General features: G+C 39.2%; 1 protein-coding gene across 1 annotated transcript in view; it reads left to right on the top strand.

Annotated features, from left to right (window-relative positions):
- Positions 1-15,184, top strand: part of RAB38 (RAB38, member RAS oncogene family) — a 63,218-nt gene extending 48,034 nt beyond the window's left edge. Inside the window, exon 3 of the mRNA XM_012444860.2 lies at positions 13,752-15,184. Coding sequence (XP_012300283.1) covers positions 13,752-13,904 — 153 coding nt within the window. The 3' untranslated portion in view covers positions 13,905-15,184. The remainder of the gene's footprint in view (positions 1-13,751) is intronic.
- Positions 15,185-20,209: the final 5,025 nt, after the last annotated feature.

The following is a 20,209-nucleotide window of genomic DNA, read 5'->3' as shown; positions in this document are numbered from 1 at the left end:
GACCTCAAGTGATCCACCCACCTCGGCCTCCCAAAGTGCTGGGATGACAGGCGTGAGCCACCACACCTTACCAGTTCTTAAACTATAAGAAATATCTTTTATTTATTTATTTATTTTTCTCAAATTTATTGAGCAACTACTTTATACATTTCCAATGAGGGGTGCCTTTCTTCGCGTCATTTGTGTTTCAACTCTACTTTCCTCACCTTGCCTTCTTGCATGTCCAGTATAATAGCCTGCAATTGAGGCTATTATACTGTATATGTTATTCTGTATATGCTAAGGTACTCAGATGCCACTAGATTTGATCTATTTGATATTGTGTAACTTTATGGAAAAATATTTTTTATTTCTTTTTAAAATTACACATTGCTTATATCTACCTATAATGTAAATGCATGCATCTACATTGGTATAGATGTATAACTGTCCATATCGTGATACAGCAAATACAACTGAGGTTTTCCAGATTCAAAATCATTGAGCCATGCCAGATTTGAGCCCCTCCTCCCAACCGTTCCTCTTCCTCTCCTGCTACAAGTTGTCCCAGTACAAGTTGCCACTCCTACATACTGTGTCTCTCAAGTCACTGTAACTGGCCGATAGTGTCCACATTACCCAAGTGTGTCCACTTGTGGTCCCACTGTTTCTGGGACTTGGAGTTGTTCTAGTCTTGAATATGAACATGTGCCTGAAGCTACAGTCATCAGAGTCCTTCCTCAGGATTTCTCTAACAGAGGTTGAGGGTAGGAAGCCTTTTCCCTTTAGTGGCAAAACTATAAGCATATGAACCCAGAAGCTCTGAGCTTCTTTATTTGCAAAAACCTGAGGACAGAAGAAAAAAATTAAGCTGACCTGATGGTATTTGAGAGACTGATTCTGTTTTCTGAAGTTCCTAGAATAGCCTGAGTCAGCAATTCTGTCACTCCCAGGAGCTACCCTCAAAATGGCCTAGACGATTCAATGGGTTTCTGATTTTTGCAACCAATAACTTATGGCTAATCAAGCTGATAGAGTGCACTTGCTCTAGATAATGATTGCTTAACAAATGCCTTATATTTAAACTCTCAATTTGAGAAATCTTTCCTATTAGGGGAGCATTATTCTCAGCCCTCCCACAAGTTTAACTACATTACTCAGGAGCTTGAGATGTCTCAAGGGTCACCTTCAATTCTGTTTGGAAAAAGGGAGCATATAAATTATCTTCCTTCACAGCTGGTGAAACTGATCCCAGAGAGAGGACTTGATCTGCCCATAGTGACCAAGATAGTTTGCAGCAACATCAGGGTGAAGACTCAAGTCTCCTAATTTCCTGTCTTAAGCTGTCCTAAGTATAAAGGGATTCAGTGTAATGGATATCAGCATAGAGAATTTCTTTCATTCATTTTAAATTGGAATCAGCTTATTTTTCTTTCCCTTTTACAGAACAGTTCATTCATAAATTATGTTTGAGCAGTACATGCCAACAGGCTCTATGATAGCTGCTGGCAAGATAGACACTCCAAGTGTCTGTCACTTCTGCTCTCAAGAACTTTAATTATCTAGAGAGAAAGTAAATTTTTAAAGGTAATTGTACATGTATGTGACAATAGATACCATAAGGGATGGTTAGGAACCACCCAGGAGATGCAGCCAACCTACCTGAGGTTCTGGATTGGGGAACATTGGTCTATCAGGGAGCATAATTCCTTTCATAACCAATCAGATCAATTGTTTCCAACTCTGCATTATATCATCTACTCTGTTAAAAATCATATTTTCAAAAACGGCTGTATTTCATTTTGGGCTAGTCTCAGGAAAAATAGAGAAAGGTAAAAATGGGGGTAGCACTACATAGGTGAGGGTATAAAAACACACGGGGTAATACAAAATCGGTTAATGAATGTCTCTATCCACAAACCCCTCTACCCACAACCACTCCCACATATACCACCACTATTTCCAGATTAGTGGTTGCTAAACTGTGTGAAGAGGAACACTAGCCCTCTGAGATATAGCATTAGATAAGAGTTCTGTAGTCAGGTAAGTTTATGACTACTGTACAATCGTTCCCTTCTTTGAGATGGGAGGGAGAAAGAGAAAGCCTGTCCTCCCATCCCAACTTGAATCTGTCTTTTTCCCATTCACACATGATTAATACACATCTTTCCCCTCTGGTCCCAGTTCTTTTAAGTCACTTCAGTTCCTCTCATGCCTTCCAACCCAGAATGAGAAACTGCTTTTCTGTTCAATATAGAAAGGTTGAACACATGGCACATTCCGTGGTGTTCTAAAAGACTCTGAGAAACCCTATGATTAAGAAGCACTTTTGAATTATTTTTAACTTAACATCTAAAATCATTTAACCATATGATGCCTTTTTCCACATATCATCCTATGAAACTTCAGAACCCACTTTGAAACATCTTGCTCTGAAGAAAAAGTTTGTTTGCCCCCTAACAGTCTCATATATGACTTAACGATAATATTTGGGCAATGTTGTATTGTTTTCCAAGTGTTTTCAGTGCCTATTGCGTGATGCACTTTTGCTAAGTTCTTTCATATATCTCCTCTCACTTTATACACATCCTCAATAGCCTTGTGAAGTTGGCATTATTTTCATCATAGATTATAGGTAAGGAAACTGAGGCTGAGAGAGAGGTTATGGTGACTTCCTGGAGGTTACACAAGTGGCAATTGACAGAGCTGGAATAATTCTGAGTCTTTCTATGACACTTTTTCCCTTCACATTAAATAAATAGAGACAAATAATAAAAATGCAAGATACCAGAAAATTCTGAAGCTAGAGGATATACCTGAACTTTATCCAAAAATTCAAAGCAGAATGTGAATCAGTTAGAGGTTAGCATTTAAATACTTCCAAAAAAGTTATGTTTGTTCTGGAGGAGCAGGGGATCTACAGATAGAGATGGGAATAAGACTAACTCAAGCAAAGAACACATTGAGGGAGGGGTTTATGGTCCAGTTCATTTGGAATCTAGTTAAGTAAGGGACGTCAGGAGAGATGAAACAGGAGAGTTCAGTTGTAGCCATGTTGGTCGGCCACCAGTTTTGCGGTCTGGACTTATTCTGAGTAGGCAATGTGAGCAAACAAAGTATTTTTTGGATGACGTATGAATATAGCTACACTTTAATTGGAGTAGTTAAGACACAATCTGGAAGGAATATGAAAGATGATTGCAATGTGAAGAAACTAGAAGCATGTAATCAGAGAGGAGCCTACACAGGACATGAACTGGGGTAAAATGTTACAGTGACTGTGAGAAGAGAGCATGTCATGTCCATCATCATCTCTATGCAGAAGTCGAAGAGTCCTGGACTAACAAGACAATCACATAACTGACTGCACTGCAAATCAAAGCACAAAGTATAAGGCCTTTGATGGATAGTGCTGGTCCACAGAAAGTGCTCAATGATTGTTCGCTGAATAATAAATCATTTTATCTAGGTACAAGGTATTTCAAGTAATGCGGAAGAACTTCAAATTGATGTATCTCCTCTTTTTTATTTTCAATTACAAGTTTGTGGAATGAGGAAAAATAATGTTTTATTCCATATCTGAAAGTAGGAAATTATATATCATATGTCATATGCTAAGTGCTGCCTCAGGGAGGTTGCCCAGGCTAAGAATGAGTTGTTATCTGACTGTGGAATTTAGTAGTTACACATTAGGAATTTGCAAGGGTTGGGTAGATAGGTTCTATGGGTGAGAATAGCATTTTGATAGTTAGCTAGTATCATTGACACTCCACATACAAAAAGTGTTTAAAATATTAATTTCTTTAGCTTTATCAGCACATTCATTTTTACACATAGTTCTTGTCCTTATTTGTTTTCACCCAAGCTAAATTTTTGTAACAATGCTGGCAAGAGTAGTTTCATTTTATGCTATCAGGAGAAGCAAGAGCTTCAAACTCTCTGCTATAAGAGTTAAGGGCTAGAACATAAGAATCATATATAAGAAAAGTAATTCTCTAGTGTGAGAGAGAAATGAAATTGTTAGGCTAGAATTGGCTCTCAGCCATGACAGTTCTTAAGAGAGGAAGATGATGTTAAAATAAGTATATGTACTATATAGTCATACAAATACATAATATTACTCAACTTCTACTTTTGCCCCTAGTAAAATATTTCTGATCTTCATAATTCTGCCAGATGGGTATTATCTCTGCCTTATAGGTAAGACCAAAGAAAATTAAATACTTTGCCTAAGTACATTAAATTATTAAATAGCAGAAGTCACCTGAAATCACTTTTAGAGCATCGGAATTTTAAAAAGAATTATTTTTAAAAGAACAAAATCAGGACTCCAACCTGTGTCTGCTTTACTGCAAAGCCTGCAGTAATTCAGCTCAACCTTTATAAACTGATTCATTCAGTCTTCTTTTCATTTCTACTAAAAAGAATGGTGTCAGATAATAACTGGAAAGCAAAATAAGCACAGGCAGTTGGACCTGTAAAGTAAAATTTCTTGTGAACATGTTTTCTTTCTTACTTTCTGCAGAAATCACCCACGTCTACAATTATTTTCAGTGGAAGCTGAACTTAACACTCTTTGGAAGTACTTGTTCATCGTGTATTCAGTCAGTCATTCACTTAGTCTGTATGTCTTCTGGGTGCCTACTGTTTTCAGGCACTGTGCTAGACACCAGGATGGGGCAATGAAGCTCCTGAAAGCTCCCAGTCCATAGAGGATACACAAAGCATTACATATTGAGCCGTGATAAGTGCCAGAATAGAGGGATTCCTGCTCAGCCTGTGGGAGTCAGGGGAGATTTCCCATGGGAGGTGATCACTGAAGGAAGGAGACAGGAGATTGTATTTATTGGAGAACCAACTATGTAATGTTTAGGCGTTTCATCTGTGTATGTCATTTATCTGTAATAAGAGCTCATGAAATATACTGATGACTGGCCTCATTTTTAAGTTAAAGAGTCAAGCCTGGAACTTTTCACTTGTCCTTCGTTTAACAATAAGTGGCAAAACCAAGTTTTAAAGCTTGACTCCAACATGCTTTCTTTTTCCATTTTATCCTGCTGTTTCCTGGTACAACAGTCTTCCAGTCTCAGTCCTCAGCCTTGCCACACAGGGTGCCAGAATAAAAGCATTAAATTATCATAAAAGTAAATTGTGAAACGCATAATTTCTGCCATTTCTACCATAGATAGTACTCAACAAATAACACTTTGAATTGAGTAAGTCCAGCAAAATAATGTGGCTAAGTAGTTTATCCTATATGTGTCTCAGTCTCCTCATCTGTAAAATAGGCTTAGTAGTTTATTCACCTCTCAGGGTATAGTAAGGGTTAAGTGAGATTATGTATGTAACATACATGGCGTAGTGCCAAAATGTTCAATAATAAGTATTCGGTAATTGTTAGCAATCATTACAATTAATATTTTGTATCTGGTGGGCCATTTATCTTTTTAAGCTGATTAATGAGAAAGTATTTTAACTAAGGGCTGCTGTTTTCCATGAATGGGGTTTGTTAAGTCTGGCTAAACAATAGTCTTTATGCTTATCTTTATTCTTTCTTTTCAAGACTGATTATTGGGTACTCTAGCACTGTTTCAGTAACAGACTCACAGTGAGAACAATTAAACACTTATTGAATTAAAAACAAACTGTTGATATAGAAAATATCTATGAACCTCCTGGTTCTTAATGTCCATTAGTGGTAAGTCATACATTATATATTGGATTTGGAAAATGTATCTCAGGAATAGGAAATATCAAAAAGACCCATGCCCTGTGTCTGCCTAGTATTAAAGTTACGGGGTCTGGTGCAGAAAAGTCAAGGATGTTGAATCCAGATTATTTTCAGGGGCCAGGAATTTAACAGAAATGCACATTTAAAGACATTTACACATTACAAATAAATGTAAATTGATTAATTAATAACTGTGGGCCACATGTAACACATTGTGAACTGTTTTTTCATAGCTTTTGCGATTTAGAAAGAAGCAGTAGCCAAAAACTCAGAAAACCTGGGTCCTCATTCCTCCAATAAACATTTGTAAGGAGCAGTGGGTTAAGTGCAGGGGCTCTGTTCTTGAGTCTGGCTTTGCTATTTGACAGTTGTGGAACTGTCAGGATCATATGATGAGTGTCTGAACATGGGCTGCAAAACCAGCTGCCAAAAGTTTGACTTGCTGGGTGTGTGACCCTAGGAAAGTTGTTTAATCTCTCTCTAGCTCGGTTTTCTCACCTGGATTTTTGTGAGTACAAAACTTAGTACCAGCAAAATACTTACATGCTACAAGGCTTATATAAGTTATGCATAAGCATCAGCTATTTTTGGTAATATTGTTTAGACACCTTGTAGGCATTTGGCATTGTGCTAGGATCTAGGAACACAAATATGATAAGAGATAATCCTTGTCTCTAAGGACACAGACAACAGGCAGTTAGGATGTAGTGGTGTCAATGGAGGTGGGTACAAAGTACCTGATAACACTAAAGATAATGTTTCATGGTGCTAAAAGAAGGCTACTTAGAAGAGATATTTCCAAAAACAAGGAGGGATGCAGGCAGCCTGAGCTAAGAGGTGAGGTACATGTTCCCTGTGAGGTTCAGTAGCCTGTGTGATGCTAGGCAGATCACTTTCCCTCTCTTTGCTCCAATTTCTTGATGTGTCAAAGAAAGCAGGGCGAATTAGTGATACCTAAGTTCCCTTCCTCCTTAATATTTGGTGATTCTCTGTGAGCTTGGGGATGCTTCATGCCTGAAACAGAGCACCAGAGGTGGCTAGGGTGGTGGGAGGGAGATCTCTAGGTACATAAGCAGGGAGACCTAGAAGGTTTAAGGCCCTGGAGCTACAGAAAGGAGTCAAGGAAGATTTGAAATATACTTTGACATCTAAAGAATAAAGGACAGAGGCTGAGGTAAGGCCATGGTGGGGATAAGGGAGGAGTTTTCAGAGAGACACAATCTTTGGAGCTGCCTTTGTGAGCTTTTCTCTTTTCTATACCCCATTTCTCCATGCTCACAATGTGACTCTGTCCTGTGTTAAAATAAGTGACAGTATGGCTCAATCTGTCCTTCGCAATGCCTGTTAGACCAAACTCTGGTAACTTTCATACAGTAGGGCGTCATTGAGACCTGGTTTCTCTGTGTCACACTCACGTGTATACCTTCTCTTCGTGGAGATACCATGGCAAAGTGCAAAACTGTGGACTTTGGATTCAAATAGACATTGGCTTGGGCGCTAAGAAAATGTAGGCCACAGACTCTAAGAAGACAGCAAGGAGAAGATAAAGAGAAAATATAGACAGAAGCCAGGTTCTGACCGTTACTATCCCTGAGACCTTGCACACATCATTTAGCTTCTCTGAGCTTCACTTTCGTCATCTGTTAAAGGAGGGCAGTAGCTCCCACCTCAGTGTTACTGCAGTGATTAAGTGAAATGCCACATTCTGAGAATAATGTCTGAAACATAACGTCAGTTTAGGGGAGCCCCGGTAGAAGCTCATGATTGCAGTGGGGGAAAGCATGTACCCAAAGGAAATAGGAGGTTGATATAGGGGATGAGGGAGGACAGAAGTGCTTAATAGACAAAAATATAGGTGTCTACTACACTAGCACCCGGGTTAGGTATTAATGAAGATGAGTATAAAGCTATTAAAATCTTTGCCACTTATGTGCTCAATAAACAAGTGCTAAATCTTCTCAGAGAAAGGATTTTTAAACCCGTTTTGTGTAATGCTTTTTACAGTAGTGTTATTATCCAGCAGGCCATCTGCTCTAATTAAAATTTCACAGGGCTGAGGAATTTAGCGCCCTAACCCTGGAGTCTCGGGTACAGTTGGTGTTTTGTTTGAGGTTGATGTATTTGGAAAGATTATGGGAGGATAAATTTTTGCCAGCTTCTAACTAGGCAGACGTAAACATTTTCTGCTAGATTTTTTTTTCTTTTAGCTCTCTGGGGCTGGGGGTCAAAGATTAAATACTTTGCCACAAGACAGATGTTCTGAAGAGCTAATTAAAAAACTGACAAGTACCCAGGACCTCTGATGATTACTTGTATGTGCCTTGCTCCACCGAAAGATCAGAATCACTGTGGTTTAGAATGATGTTAAATTATGTTTCCAGAAAGTTCACAATTGGAATAAAAAGAACAGTGTCTTTAAAGACATTCTTAATTATATGAGCGTGTCTCACAATTGGCTGCACATTTTAAGTTGAGAATCTTTTAAAAAAGCTATGAATAGGCCGGGCGCGGTGGCTCAAGCCTGTAATCCCAGCACTTTGGGAGGCCGAGGCGGGTGGATCACGAGGTCAAGAGATCGAGACCGTCCTGGTCAACATGGTGAAACCCCGTCTCTACTAATACAAAAAATTAGCTGGGCATGGTGGCGCGTGCCTGTAATCCCAGCTACTCAGGAGGCTGAGGCAGGAGAATTGCCTGAACCCAGGAGGCAGAGGTTGCGGTGAGCTGTGATCGCGCCATTGCACTCCAGCCTGGGTAACAAGAGCGAAACTCCGCCTCAAAAAAAAAAAAAAAAAAAAAAAAAGCTATGAATAACTTTATTTTTTAAATTAAATTTTGTTTTAATTTCAACTTTTAGATACAGGGGTACATGTGCAGATTTGTTACATGGATATATTGTGTGAGGCAGTGGTTAGGAGTATGGGTCTCATCACAGTAGCTAACAGATTTTTTTTTTTTTAATGCTCATGCTGGGGCCCATGTCAGACCAATTAGATTAATGTCTGGAAGGAGGGACCTGGTAGCATATTTGTTTTAACGCTATAAGGGATATGAATATACAGCTAGAATTGAGAAGGTATAATTTATAAATAATATTCTAGGATCTATTTTAATGCTAGGAGACATTGTAATGTTATGTGTGGGGAGTAGGATGGGAACTGGAGTTGGGATAGTCTTGGTTGAAATGACAGATTGGCTAAGATTATGTTATGCTCTGGATGAGTTACTTAAGCTTTTTTCTAGCTCCCTTACCTTTAAAATATGACTATTAACTGTCCATAAATGTTTGTGAATATTGGATGTGAGCATTATTTCGTAAATAAAGCACCTGCTTAATTAACTCCATTTGTTTTTAGTAAAATTCTTTGTTAGGAATTTTAAGCCTGTTTCTGAGACTTGCTTATCAGTATAAACAAAACATTCTGAGCAGTGGCACAAAAAAGAACATGCATCACCTTAAAGCATTCAGCACAATACACCATCTTGTCATACTGCAGATATAGAAATAAATCGCAGTGGGATCTAGTCCAAATGTACATGTCCTGGAAGTCACAGAATATATACATTTCCTTTTTAGCAATAGATGCTCCTGGAGATGTTGTGACTACTCCCTATAATAAATGAAAATAAAAATTTCCATGTAGTGTTTTTCACTTGAGCCACCAACTCTGTGTCTCTACAATCCCTCAGGAAATGTGGGCTTGACTGTGTCTATTTGGATGCCAAGTAGCTCAATCAATTATATTACAATCTAATTGCCCAAAGGGTCTGAACCTGCAGGTCTGTCAGGCAGGATCTGATTATCCATTCTGACCTTGGATTAAGGGGGAAAGGGAGGTTTGTTTTATATTGTTACTTCTTCTCCTAGTATAGGCCCTTTGGCTGTGAACTCAATGGTGTATAGAAAGTCAGAAAGACCAGACGTGGTTGGAAGTGTACCAGTGATAAAATCAGCCTTGCTGATTCCTGGTTGCATGCTCCTGCCTTGCATGCTGGAACCAGGTGCTCTGCTCATTCTGTTCCTTTTTTTATTCTGGGAAATATTTTGGGGGAGGTGAGATACGGCTTTGGCTTCAAGTTTGTACTTTAAACAGTATACATCTTGCAGTATAGATATAACACATGGTAAATACTAGTATTTATTATTCTCCCTGAGCTCACAGCTGGCCATCCCAATTACTAGGGGGTGACTGGGGGTGAGTCACTTTCCCTTTCTGAACCTCAGGATCCTCCACTGCAAAATGAAGGAATGGAAAACACACATTGTATTCTTCTGATGATTAAATTATATGAAGAGAATATACAGATAGCATTTATTGAGTGTGTACTGTATGCCCTTCACTGTTCTAAATATTTCATATTTCAAGTATTAACACATATTAACTTACAATCAGTTGTGAGGTGAATTTTTAATTCTCTTACAGATGAGAAAACTGAGGTATGAAGTGGTTAGAGTAACTTTCCCAAGGTCATACAACCAGAAAGTAGGGAAATGAGATAAGCGTTTGTCTCCAGGCCTGTAATCTAAACACTATACCCCTTGTCTTTTTGTAGTACGCTTGTGGTAAATATAGTGGAAAGCGTTTACGGTTCTTCCTCGCTTTCTCTTCACATTTCTAATGTGAAATAGGTACTCCATGACAGCCACCACCTTGGTATACACGATAGGTATTCACTAAGTACTTACTGATAGGTTACTTGCTAAAGTGCTGAGGATAGATACACTCTTGTCTAGTAATGGACTTTTAGAGTGTTGTGGTTATTGACATTTCACCTGCAAAACACCCTCAATGGCTCTACTTGGCAAATTTAGTATTCAAGGCTCTACAGGGCTCTGGCACCCAGATGCCCTTTCCAACCTTTTTATGCTTTTGCTCTTTACATAAACCCAGCTAGTGGGTAAGCTCAGTCAGGAATGAGATGTATCATCTTCATATGTGTATGCCTAGTACTTTACTTAGTGGGAATCTAAATACTATTAATTGGATGAATGAACCTGACTCAGTCACCATGAACTGCTACTCTTCGTATATGTAGTCTGTAAGCCTGTTTCCTTTCTCTAGAGCCCATCCTTCATGGCCTGCTCTCCTAGGCCTAATACCATCTAGACTTTACTTGGTGTGTTAAAACTCACAATTTAAACAGCATCATCTTATATTTTTACTAAAATGACACTGCTAAGTTACCACTAATTTGGGCTTAGATCTTAGTTCTTCTTCTCATAATGATAAAGGACTTTCATTGATTTTTCCACGCTAGCATTGAATTCTCCTCATTAGTAGATTTTGTCAATTTGCCAATTAATGAAGGAAAACCCTATTTAACTGGCATGTTAATATATGAGTAGAGGTTTAAAAAATACTACTGGCAAACCTAACTTTCATCGTATATGAAGAAGGGCCCTTTCTAATGTTTAAATGCTTTTTTTCTGTCATATAAATATGTTTTTATTGTAATATATGGAAGAGAAAGAAACCAGCATCTATTTAACACTTACTGGGTCTAACACTAAAGAACTAACTTTTATTTTTGATTGTTCCTGATTTTTTGAACAATCTGGAAAAGGAATGCAGCTTAGCAAAAGTTGGGCTTTGATGTCAGAAAGACCCACTATAAGCTCTGGCCTCCCAACCTCCTTGCTATGTGATCCTGGGGAAGCCTCTTAACCCCTTACAGATAAGCTTTCTTGTCTATAAACATATATGGCAATATCTAATGTTTGGTATTTTGGGTAGAATTTTGTTGCCTCCTTCTCCAACACACAAGCAGTAGCCAAATGGGAATCAAAATATTGGCTTATGAATGGCCAGACAAGTACCTTAAAACCATCCAAATAGGGCTTCTTTAATGACATGTGGTGGTCTTTAAGGCAAAGACCTGGAAGGTTGGGTGAGGCAACCCATTTTTACCTTCCCGAATGGGAGAGAGTAGGGGACCATTCACTGGACAGTCTTCCACTCAGTCACATAGCAAGTGGCAGGGCTCCAGAGAAAAGTGTTGAGCTGGGTCTATTCCAAAGAGCAAGGCCTTGCCTAGATCATTGGTTACCTGGGAGCAGGGAGCTCAAGTGTGACCCTTGGACATGACACTAGGAAGAGGAAGAGTGGCAGAAGGCATGCTAAGCACAGGCAGTGACTTTAAGGCACAGGAAGTTGCCCAACAGGCGATAGGCAGAAGTATTGCTCTTCTCTCAGGACTGGATTCTATGGAGTGAAGAACATACTTGAGCTGAAGGAAGAAATGCCATCCCCAACCCTACCTCAGCAATAACAACAAAATTCATGAGGACAAAAAACTAATCTTTATCTTATAGGGTTTTAAATGAGATTAAATAAGATTACTTATTTACTGTTGAAGTCCCTAGCAAGTTCACACTGTGAAAGCACTAATGTCTGCTACCCTCTGTCAAGGGAAGCAAATTTTTATTAGGTAAGTGTTATCATCAAAACCATTTTACAGTTGAGGAAAGGGAGACTTAGAGAAACGACGACTGGTCTGGTAAAGAGCAACAACAATAGTTTAATAAGCAAAAAGGCAACCACGCCTTTACCTTGTGTTTTGGATTTAGGAACCCTGGGAAGCATTTTCTTTAAGGCTCTCTAGAGATGAATAATCAGGCTATTTGTCTGCAACTCCAAAGTTACCTTAAGCTTTCATGGCTGGTCAACTCAGTGTCAGGCTTGAAGGATAAGGAACCTGCTAATGAACATTTACACCTAAGGTCATTAGTCATGGATGCCATTTGGAAATCAACACTACTTCGTATATTTTCCAAGTAATATGACTTCATTCGATGATCTCAAAATATATCAACAACTTTGACATACATTCAAAACTCAGGGATAAGTACTTCCACTTCAGATGGGACAACAAGGTTCTGTAGTAAGACAGTTAACAATGAGAAAGTCTTGTTTCTTTACATTAAACATGAAGAAATATATCAGATAAGTTCTACAAATTGTGATTAGAAACAATCAAATTTAACTTTACTAGAGATCTTCATTTAACCACTTTTTACCTAAGCAAAGAGATTTATTTTAGTATACTGGTAGTATGTATTGTGTATTTCTCAGGTTCCTAACCAGCAGGAAAAAAAAGTCAGTTTAACTTATACTACTGATATATTTTAGATTCAAATGTTTGTTCCATATGTTTTCTAAATTCAAGTTTCGTTTTTGAAACTAAACTTATATTTCCAATTTTACTTTTTTCTTTGAAAAGTTATATCCATCTGGAATGTCTAGATAATTTCAGGGTTTATTTGGGGTAAAACCCCCAAATCTTGGTGGGTTAAAATAACAAGGTCCTCATTCTCATGCACACAACACAGCAGGGGCTGGTTGGGATACTTGCCTCTCCTTGATTCTCACTCACAGACCTTATCCGAAAGAGTTTCCATTGCTGTGCTTGCACAAGAAGACACAGAGAGAAAAAACATGGGAAATTGAGCACTGGCTCTTATTGCTTCTGTATGAAAGTGACACACATTACTTATCATATTTTGATGGCCAGAAAATCACTTGTCCATGCCTAAGTTCAAAGAGGTCAGAACAGGGCACATTCTTCTCCATTTAACTGGAGGACAGAAACCCAAAAATATTTGTGAAACCATTACTGAAGGCAATAAAAGATGTCTTGTCATTCTTATTTTTAATCAAGGTCACAAAAATAGTATGTAGCAGAAGGCAATTATACATCTAAGTCAGATTAAAGGCTTATGTTTCTTCGACAATATTATTATAGTTTGAGTATGTGACAATGTGAAAATAAGAAAATTGCCTTCTAAGTGAAATTTAACCTACTAAGTAAATTTACCAAACCCCATTCCTCTTATATGACACAGCAAAATAAATACTTCTTTTGTGAGGAACCAAAAAGTAAAGTTCTTTGAAGAAACAAGTAAGAGTGAGGGGAACAGGAGGGGGATGTACATGTCACATATAGGACGTAATATTTAAGTGAATTATCACATATAAGTCTCTGCTCTAGCATTATTTCAGAGTACTGAATAAGAAAAGCTGTTTTATTTTTTCCCTCATAGGAAAATATAAACATTGATGAAGCCTCCAGATGCCTGGTGAAACACATACTCGCAAATGAGTGTGACCTAATGGAGTCTATTGAGCCGGACGTCGTGAAGCCCCATCTCACATCAACCAAGGTTGCCAGCTGCTCTGGCTGTGCCAAATCCTAGTAGGCGCCTTTTCTGGTGTCTGATAGGAATGACCTCATCGTCCCATGAATCGTGCCTGTAACTTTTTGAGTAAACGTCAGGATAGAGAAACCACATGTGGCAAGCCAGAGATCTGTGTCTCTACCTTTTCAATGAGGGAGAAATAGCACATGTTCTCTTTATGCTTTCCTCATCATCATCACAGTGTTTACAAGCTTTCGAAAGTATTTAGTGTGTTACAAACTTCTGTCATGTAGCTGGCCAAAATTCTGCAGGGCTGCAGTCAGCCCTGTTACTTGCTTATTTTAATCAGCAAAGGCCTCAGGTCTTAAAATGAAAGGGGAGAAGAGCAAACTAGCTGTCAAGTTAAGCATTGGCTTTCGCCTTTCCCTGGTGTCTTTGTCCAGATTTCAATATATTTTCTGATGGTCTGACAGGCCTATTAAATAGATGTGCTATTTTCTCCCAAGATGACCTCCATACTTGGCAGACCTAAGAGTTGCCTCTGAGTTAGCTCCTTGGAGTCATGAACACAGGTGTGCTATATGTTCCTTGTCTTAACTGTCACTTGCCATGGCCTGAATGTTCGCTTAACAAAAATTGCGTGAAAACACATGCCTTCGTATGTGCCTTTCTGTTAGCTTTCTCTGACTCAGATGTGGGGCTCTTCTATACATGTAATATATATTACATATCTATATTTCGCAAGCGAACAATAAAACATTAAAAGTTGCTGCTTCCCTATTTATGAAAGTGCTTTAAGTTTCTTACTATTGTGAAGGGTGTTTTTTTTTTTTTTTTTTTTGACAAAGTAAACAAGGTTCTCAATATCCGTTTCTAAAATCTTATTTAAACAAGATGAGAAATGCATGCTTAAATAAACTGCTGGGCACTATTAAAACTGGGATGAGTCGATGCCATCTGCATTTACTGTTCATATTCACATATAGGCCAGAGAGTATACAGTGCATATACATTTCTTTTGGTTAATCAGAGGAATATGTCCTCATACATTCTGATCAAGAAAAGTGCCAGATTAATCAACATAAAAAGAAAAAACAAAACATGCATTGTGACACTTTATTTTACACAATGGCTGTGGTGCTGATATATGCAGGTAGCTATTCTTTTTTAATTTTTTTTATTGCATTTTAGGTTTTGGGGTACATGTGAAGAACATGCAAGATTGTTGCATAGGTGCACACGTGGCAGTGTGATTTGCTGCCTTCCTCCCCTTCACCTATATGTGGCATTTCTCCCCATGCTCTCTCTCCCCAACCTCCCACCCCCGACTGTCCCTCCCCTATTTCCCCCCAACAGACCCCAGTGTGTAGTGTTCCCCTCCCTGTGTCCATGTGTTCCCATTGTTCAACACCCGCCTATGAGTGAGAACAGGTGGTGTTTGATTTTGTGTTCCTGTGTCAGTTTGCTGAGAATGATGGTTTCCAGGTTCATCCATGTCCCTACAAAGGACGTGAACTCATCGTTCTTGATGGCTGCATAATATTCCATGGTGTATATGTGCCACATTTTCCCTGTCCAGTCTATCATTGATGGGCATTTGGGTTGGTTCCAGGTCTTTGCTATTGTAAACTGTGCTGCTATGAACATTCGTGTGCATGTGTCTTTATGGTAGAATGATGTATAATCCTTTGGATATATACTCAGTGCTATTATTTTTTAATGTCATTATTTTATATCAGTTTTTGTAATACACTGACAGGAATCATTTTTTTGTTTGTTTTTTGAGATGGAGTCTTGCTCTGTTACCCAGGCTGGAGTGCAGTGGCATGATCTCGGCTGACTGAAACTCCGCCTCCTGTGTTCAAGCAATTCTCCTGCCTCAGCCTTCCAAGTAGCTGGAACTACAGGCACCTGCCACCATGTCCAGCTAATTTTTGTATTTTTAGTAGAGATGGTGTTTCACCATGTTGTCCAAGATGGTCTCAATCTCTTGACTTTGTGATCTGCCCACCTCGGCCTCTCAAAGTGCTGGGATTACGGGCATGAGCCACTGCACCCAGTCCAAGGGTCGTATCTTTTGTAAAGGATGTGTTTTGATGTCCTACCCATATTCTTGTGACATTCAGTGTTTCCTTAAGCACCAACCATGTGGCATCCTCTTGTAAATGTGATCCTTTCCCCGAGGGCAATCTCTGGCCTTGGGAGCAGTTTTCCATGAGGCAGGATGGCATTCCAGAAGTACCAGGAAGTTCATGTCTCTAGGAGAAGCTCTAAAGTACTGCTAGCAAGGATTGGGGAATAAATACCCTAGCTTCCTTGTCCCTCAGGAAGGACAATTCCAAGGCATGCTCTGTGCAGTCTCTCAGAGGTCCCTAGTGGGATTAAGCTCCTGGTTCCCACAGGTATCCTTCTCAGTTGACTCACTATTTATTGACTTCTTTTCCTTCCCTCACTTCTCCATTTTCCTCTACTGGTGCTTCTTGGCTTCACTTCCTAAATAAACTACTTTCACAGAAATCCTTGTCTCAGGGTCTCCTTAGGAGGTAACCCAACCTAAATTATTTGGCACAGAGATGGACCTTCAAAACAGATCCTTAGTATCAGCTTTCTGAATTGAGTCATTCACCATTCAGGTGATAGCAGGGACTCTTGCTGGTGGACAATGGAGTAGAGCTAATCTCTGGCAAGCTGTAGTGCCATACTTACAAAGGTTGTCATCAGGAGGATAGAATATAGATGGAGGGAAATGCAGTTACTTGTGCATTTGAAAGACATGAGATTGTGGAGTTAGTTAATAGCCAAAAGTATGCTGCATTAAAAACATGGGCTCAGATCAACCAACATTTAATTTGGATGTGATGTGAAAACTGAACAGCTCCAAGCAACAATCACAATGACCCTCATTTCCTTCCTTTACGAGATAGACCGTGCTGAAAATTATGCCCAAGATTTGATTTTAAGAGAGGCAGAGTTGTAAAAGATGCCAAGTTGACAGAGCTACCAAGTTTTCTCTACTAAAGTCAAGACCCTCATAGGAAAGTAGCAGCATTCTGAGATAGAGGATGAGATATGTGGGTACATATCCATAAGAGTTCTGAACCCACAAATTCTTCTGAAACTCTGACCTAGAAAAAGAGGCCTTTTACTCTTCAGTGGGAGAACAGTTAATTGCTACATAAAAGCCCTGCCTCAGTAGGAAGTTTTAAGGTGAGGGTTGCCCATATTAAGTTCTGCCCCCATTTCCCCTCATTGCTTCTGGATAAATAACTATGGCTAAGTCTCAGCATGATCTGAGTGGAAAAGGATGATCTGTGTTGCAGGATGAAATGAATTATTCATCAGATGAACTACAGAATCTGGCTAGTAAATATTAGGAGTAATAGAGAAAATTCCAAAGAATTGGTCTTAAGATACTGAGATAGTGGATCATGGAGATAAGACCAGATAACCGATACTCTACTTATATGAGGGAATGCTTTCATTAGTTAATTTTTAACATTCTGGCAAGTCTACCTGGTGTGCATCCTGATATGCTATTAGAATGGCTTGGTTCCTTGAAACTTAAAAATGATACCGGCCTGAAATAAATGATGTGGACATGCCAGAACTACATTGGCAAAATACTGGAGAAGAGATCCACGATCTCATAGAAGTGGGAATGTTAGAATATACTTATTTTGAAAGGCTGGAGAACCTGCCGGCTGATCATGTTCTCCAGGAAAGCCTAGAAGACGATCACTTTACTAAAGCAAGAAGCGTTCCCGAAAGAGGGATACCAGCATCAATGAGAAGCTCAGGAGTGACTGTCTCTATTGACCAGGCTTGAGATTATAGAGATGTTGCTGTGTTTTTATGGGAATGTTTTCCTCCATGGTTAAGGGTCATTATGTGGTAGGCTGTTAAATGGTGCTAATATATTTGATTCTGTGTCTTAAACAGCTAGGACCAAAAGATGGAAGTAGGAGTACAGCCTCTCACTGTTACTTTTAATAATCCTCCTAAGAAAATGAGTTTCTCCTTGCCACAACTTCAGGTTGTCCATAATTAGAGATCTTAATACTTCTACCAGAAGACACAGTAAGGGTCACAATAAGTCTTTAGCTTCAGCTGAGGTCTGATTATTTTTGGCTCCTCAGGCCTATAGACCAGCAGTTAGAGAAAGCAGTTATTATACAGACAAGGGTTATTCACCGTAATGATCAAAAGGAAATGGGCTTGCTACTAGATAGTGGAGCAGAAAGTAGTGTGTCTGGAACTCATGGGATTCACTGGGGTGCCTCTTGATGCCCCCATGCCTGGTGATATCTGAAAGGGCAGTTGCAGCAGCAACATCTTGATAAGGACAGGAAGTCGGACTCATACTCTCAGGGATAGATGTCTGAGTTATTGCACGATGAAATGAACCTTGATTAGAAGCAGTTTGGTCAAGGGAATGACAATGTTAGGGGAGGGAAATGATGAATATTAATTATGGCATCACTTATGGTCTCAGGATTAACTGTAACACTGGAGAAAGTAGCTTATCCCACCAACCTTCCTGTTAGTATTTTACTCTCTGTCTTTCTGTCTCCATGGAATTGTGGCCAGTGACTTCCTCGGAAAATCAGTGAAAGGACAGAGTGAACTCAGCATGCAGTGGGGATGAACCTGAGTGGGCAAGGTGTGGACAATAGCAGAGAAAATATCCATATCCCCTTAGCATATGGCCTCCTATTACAGTCCTCTGCAACTCTGCCTAAAAGTTTTCCCTGAATGTGTGCAGCACATTTGTCTTCCATACTGGACAGGCTAGAGTGCTGCAGAGTTAACACCTCCTGAAGCAGCCTCATCAAGGCTGACATAAATTGGTAGATAAATACTCTAGCTTCCTGACCCATCAGGTGCGATAAACCTGAGGCTTACTCTGTACTCTCCCTAAGAGGTCACCAGTGGGACAGAAGAAAAGTTTCATACAGTGGTAACTTCATAATCACAACCTTTTTGGTCTCCCTCTCTTTTCTGTCTCATATCTCTATTCCCCTACCAGTACACCGAAGGATGACCTCCCAACTAAGGTATTTTCACTTTATTGAGCTTCAACTAAATAAAAAATAAAAATACCTTAATCGGGAGATCATCCTTGGAAGCACTGGTAGGCGGCTCTTAGCACATCACAGTACCCAGGCAGTAACATAGAATCTTGAATCCACTGCTTTTCATTCTAAAGATCCACTGAAATGAGGTATGTGAGAAATATGTAGTGAGGTCAGAACTAAGTATCTTCTAACCCTCTTCCACCATAGAAAATTATTGCATATATAGTCTTCAAAATGAATATATATTGATTCATCAGTCCACTCACTCTCACAACAAAAATTTATCAAACAATTACTGCATTCCCAATACCTGGCCTGGGTACTATTGTGTATATACAAATGGCCAAGTCATGGTCCCAGATTTTAAGGTGTTATGGTAAGTTAGGAGACTCAAACATATAAACAATTCACCATGTTTTATGAGAGAAGTCAAATGTCCAAACCAAGATATCTCTTCTGAACATGTAATTTACTTCTACATGGAGGGACTTCAGCTTCAATCATGCTTAAGGAAATAGAATATATGTTCCTACCATTCTCTTCCTTGAATACTGGGATATAGACACACAAACTATTTTGCTCAGCTAACTCTTTCTGCAGTTTGGAATATTATTTTCCTTTTTTGCCTAGAAATCTTACCCATCCTAAATGATCAGCACCATACACAGCCTTATAGCTTTGCCCAGCTCTGTAGGCAATTTACATTTTTCCCAGGTTCACGTAACTCTTGAATGATTTGATTATCAGGCACTCACATGCTGCATTAAAATTATGCATCAACTTCTATTTATTGAACATATCCTATGAGACAGGCACTGATATGTAACTTCACCTTTATTATGTATTTAGCCCCGTACAACAAATGTATCAATGCACTAATCTGCTATTTTATATATGAAAAAAAATTGAGGTATAGAGACATTAAGTACGTTGCCAAAACTCACACAGCCACCAACTGGCAAAGCAAGGATTCAGACCAAGACAGCCTAATTCCAATGTCCTAACCATTATGCTAAGCTATCTCCTCTCAGATTTCTGGAAGTGATAATATTCTGAATGCAGAGCACCAACTCTGCCCAGGAAATATTCGAGCTTACTCTATGCCAGTCACTGCTCAACAATTTCTCTTTTATGGAGAAAGAGTCTCACTCTGTTGCCCACACTGGAGTGCAATGGCATTATCTCGGCTCACTACAACCTCTGCCTCCCAAGTAGCTGGGACTACAGGTGTGTGGCACAATGCCAGGTTTTTTTTTTTTTTTTTTTTTTTTTTTTTTTCATTTTTAG

Source organism: Aotus nancymaae, unplaced genomic scaffold, assembly GCF_030222135.1.
Source record: "Aotus nancymaae isolate 86718 unplaced genomic scaffold, 86718_ANA_hifiasm-v0.15.2.pri h1tg000059l, whole genome shotgun sequence".
Lineage (NCBI taxonomy): Eukaryota > Metazoa > Chordata > Mammalia > Primates > Aotidae > Aotus > Aotus nancymaae.
This window is presented reverse-complemented; position numbering and strand designations above follow the sequence as displayed.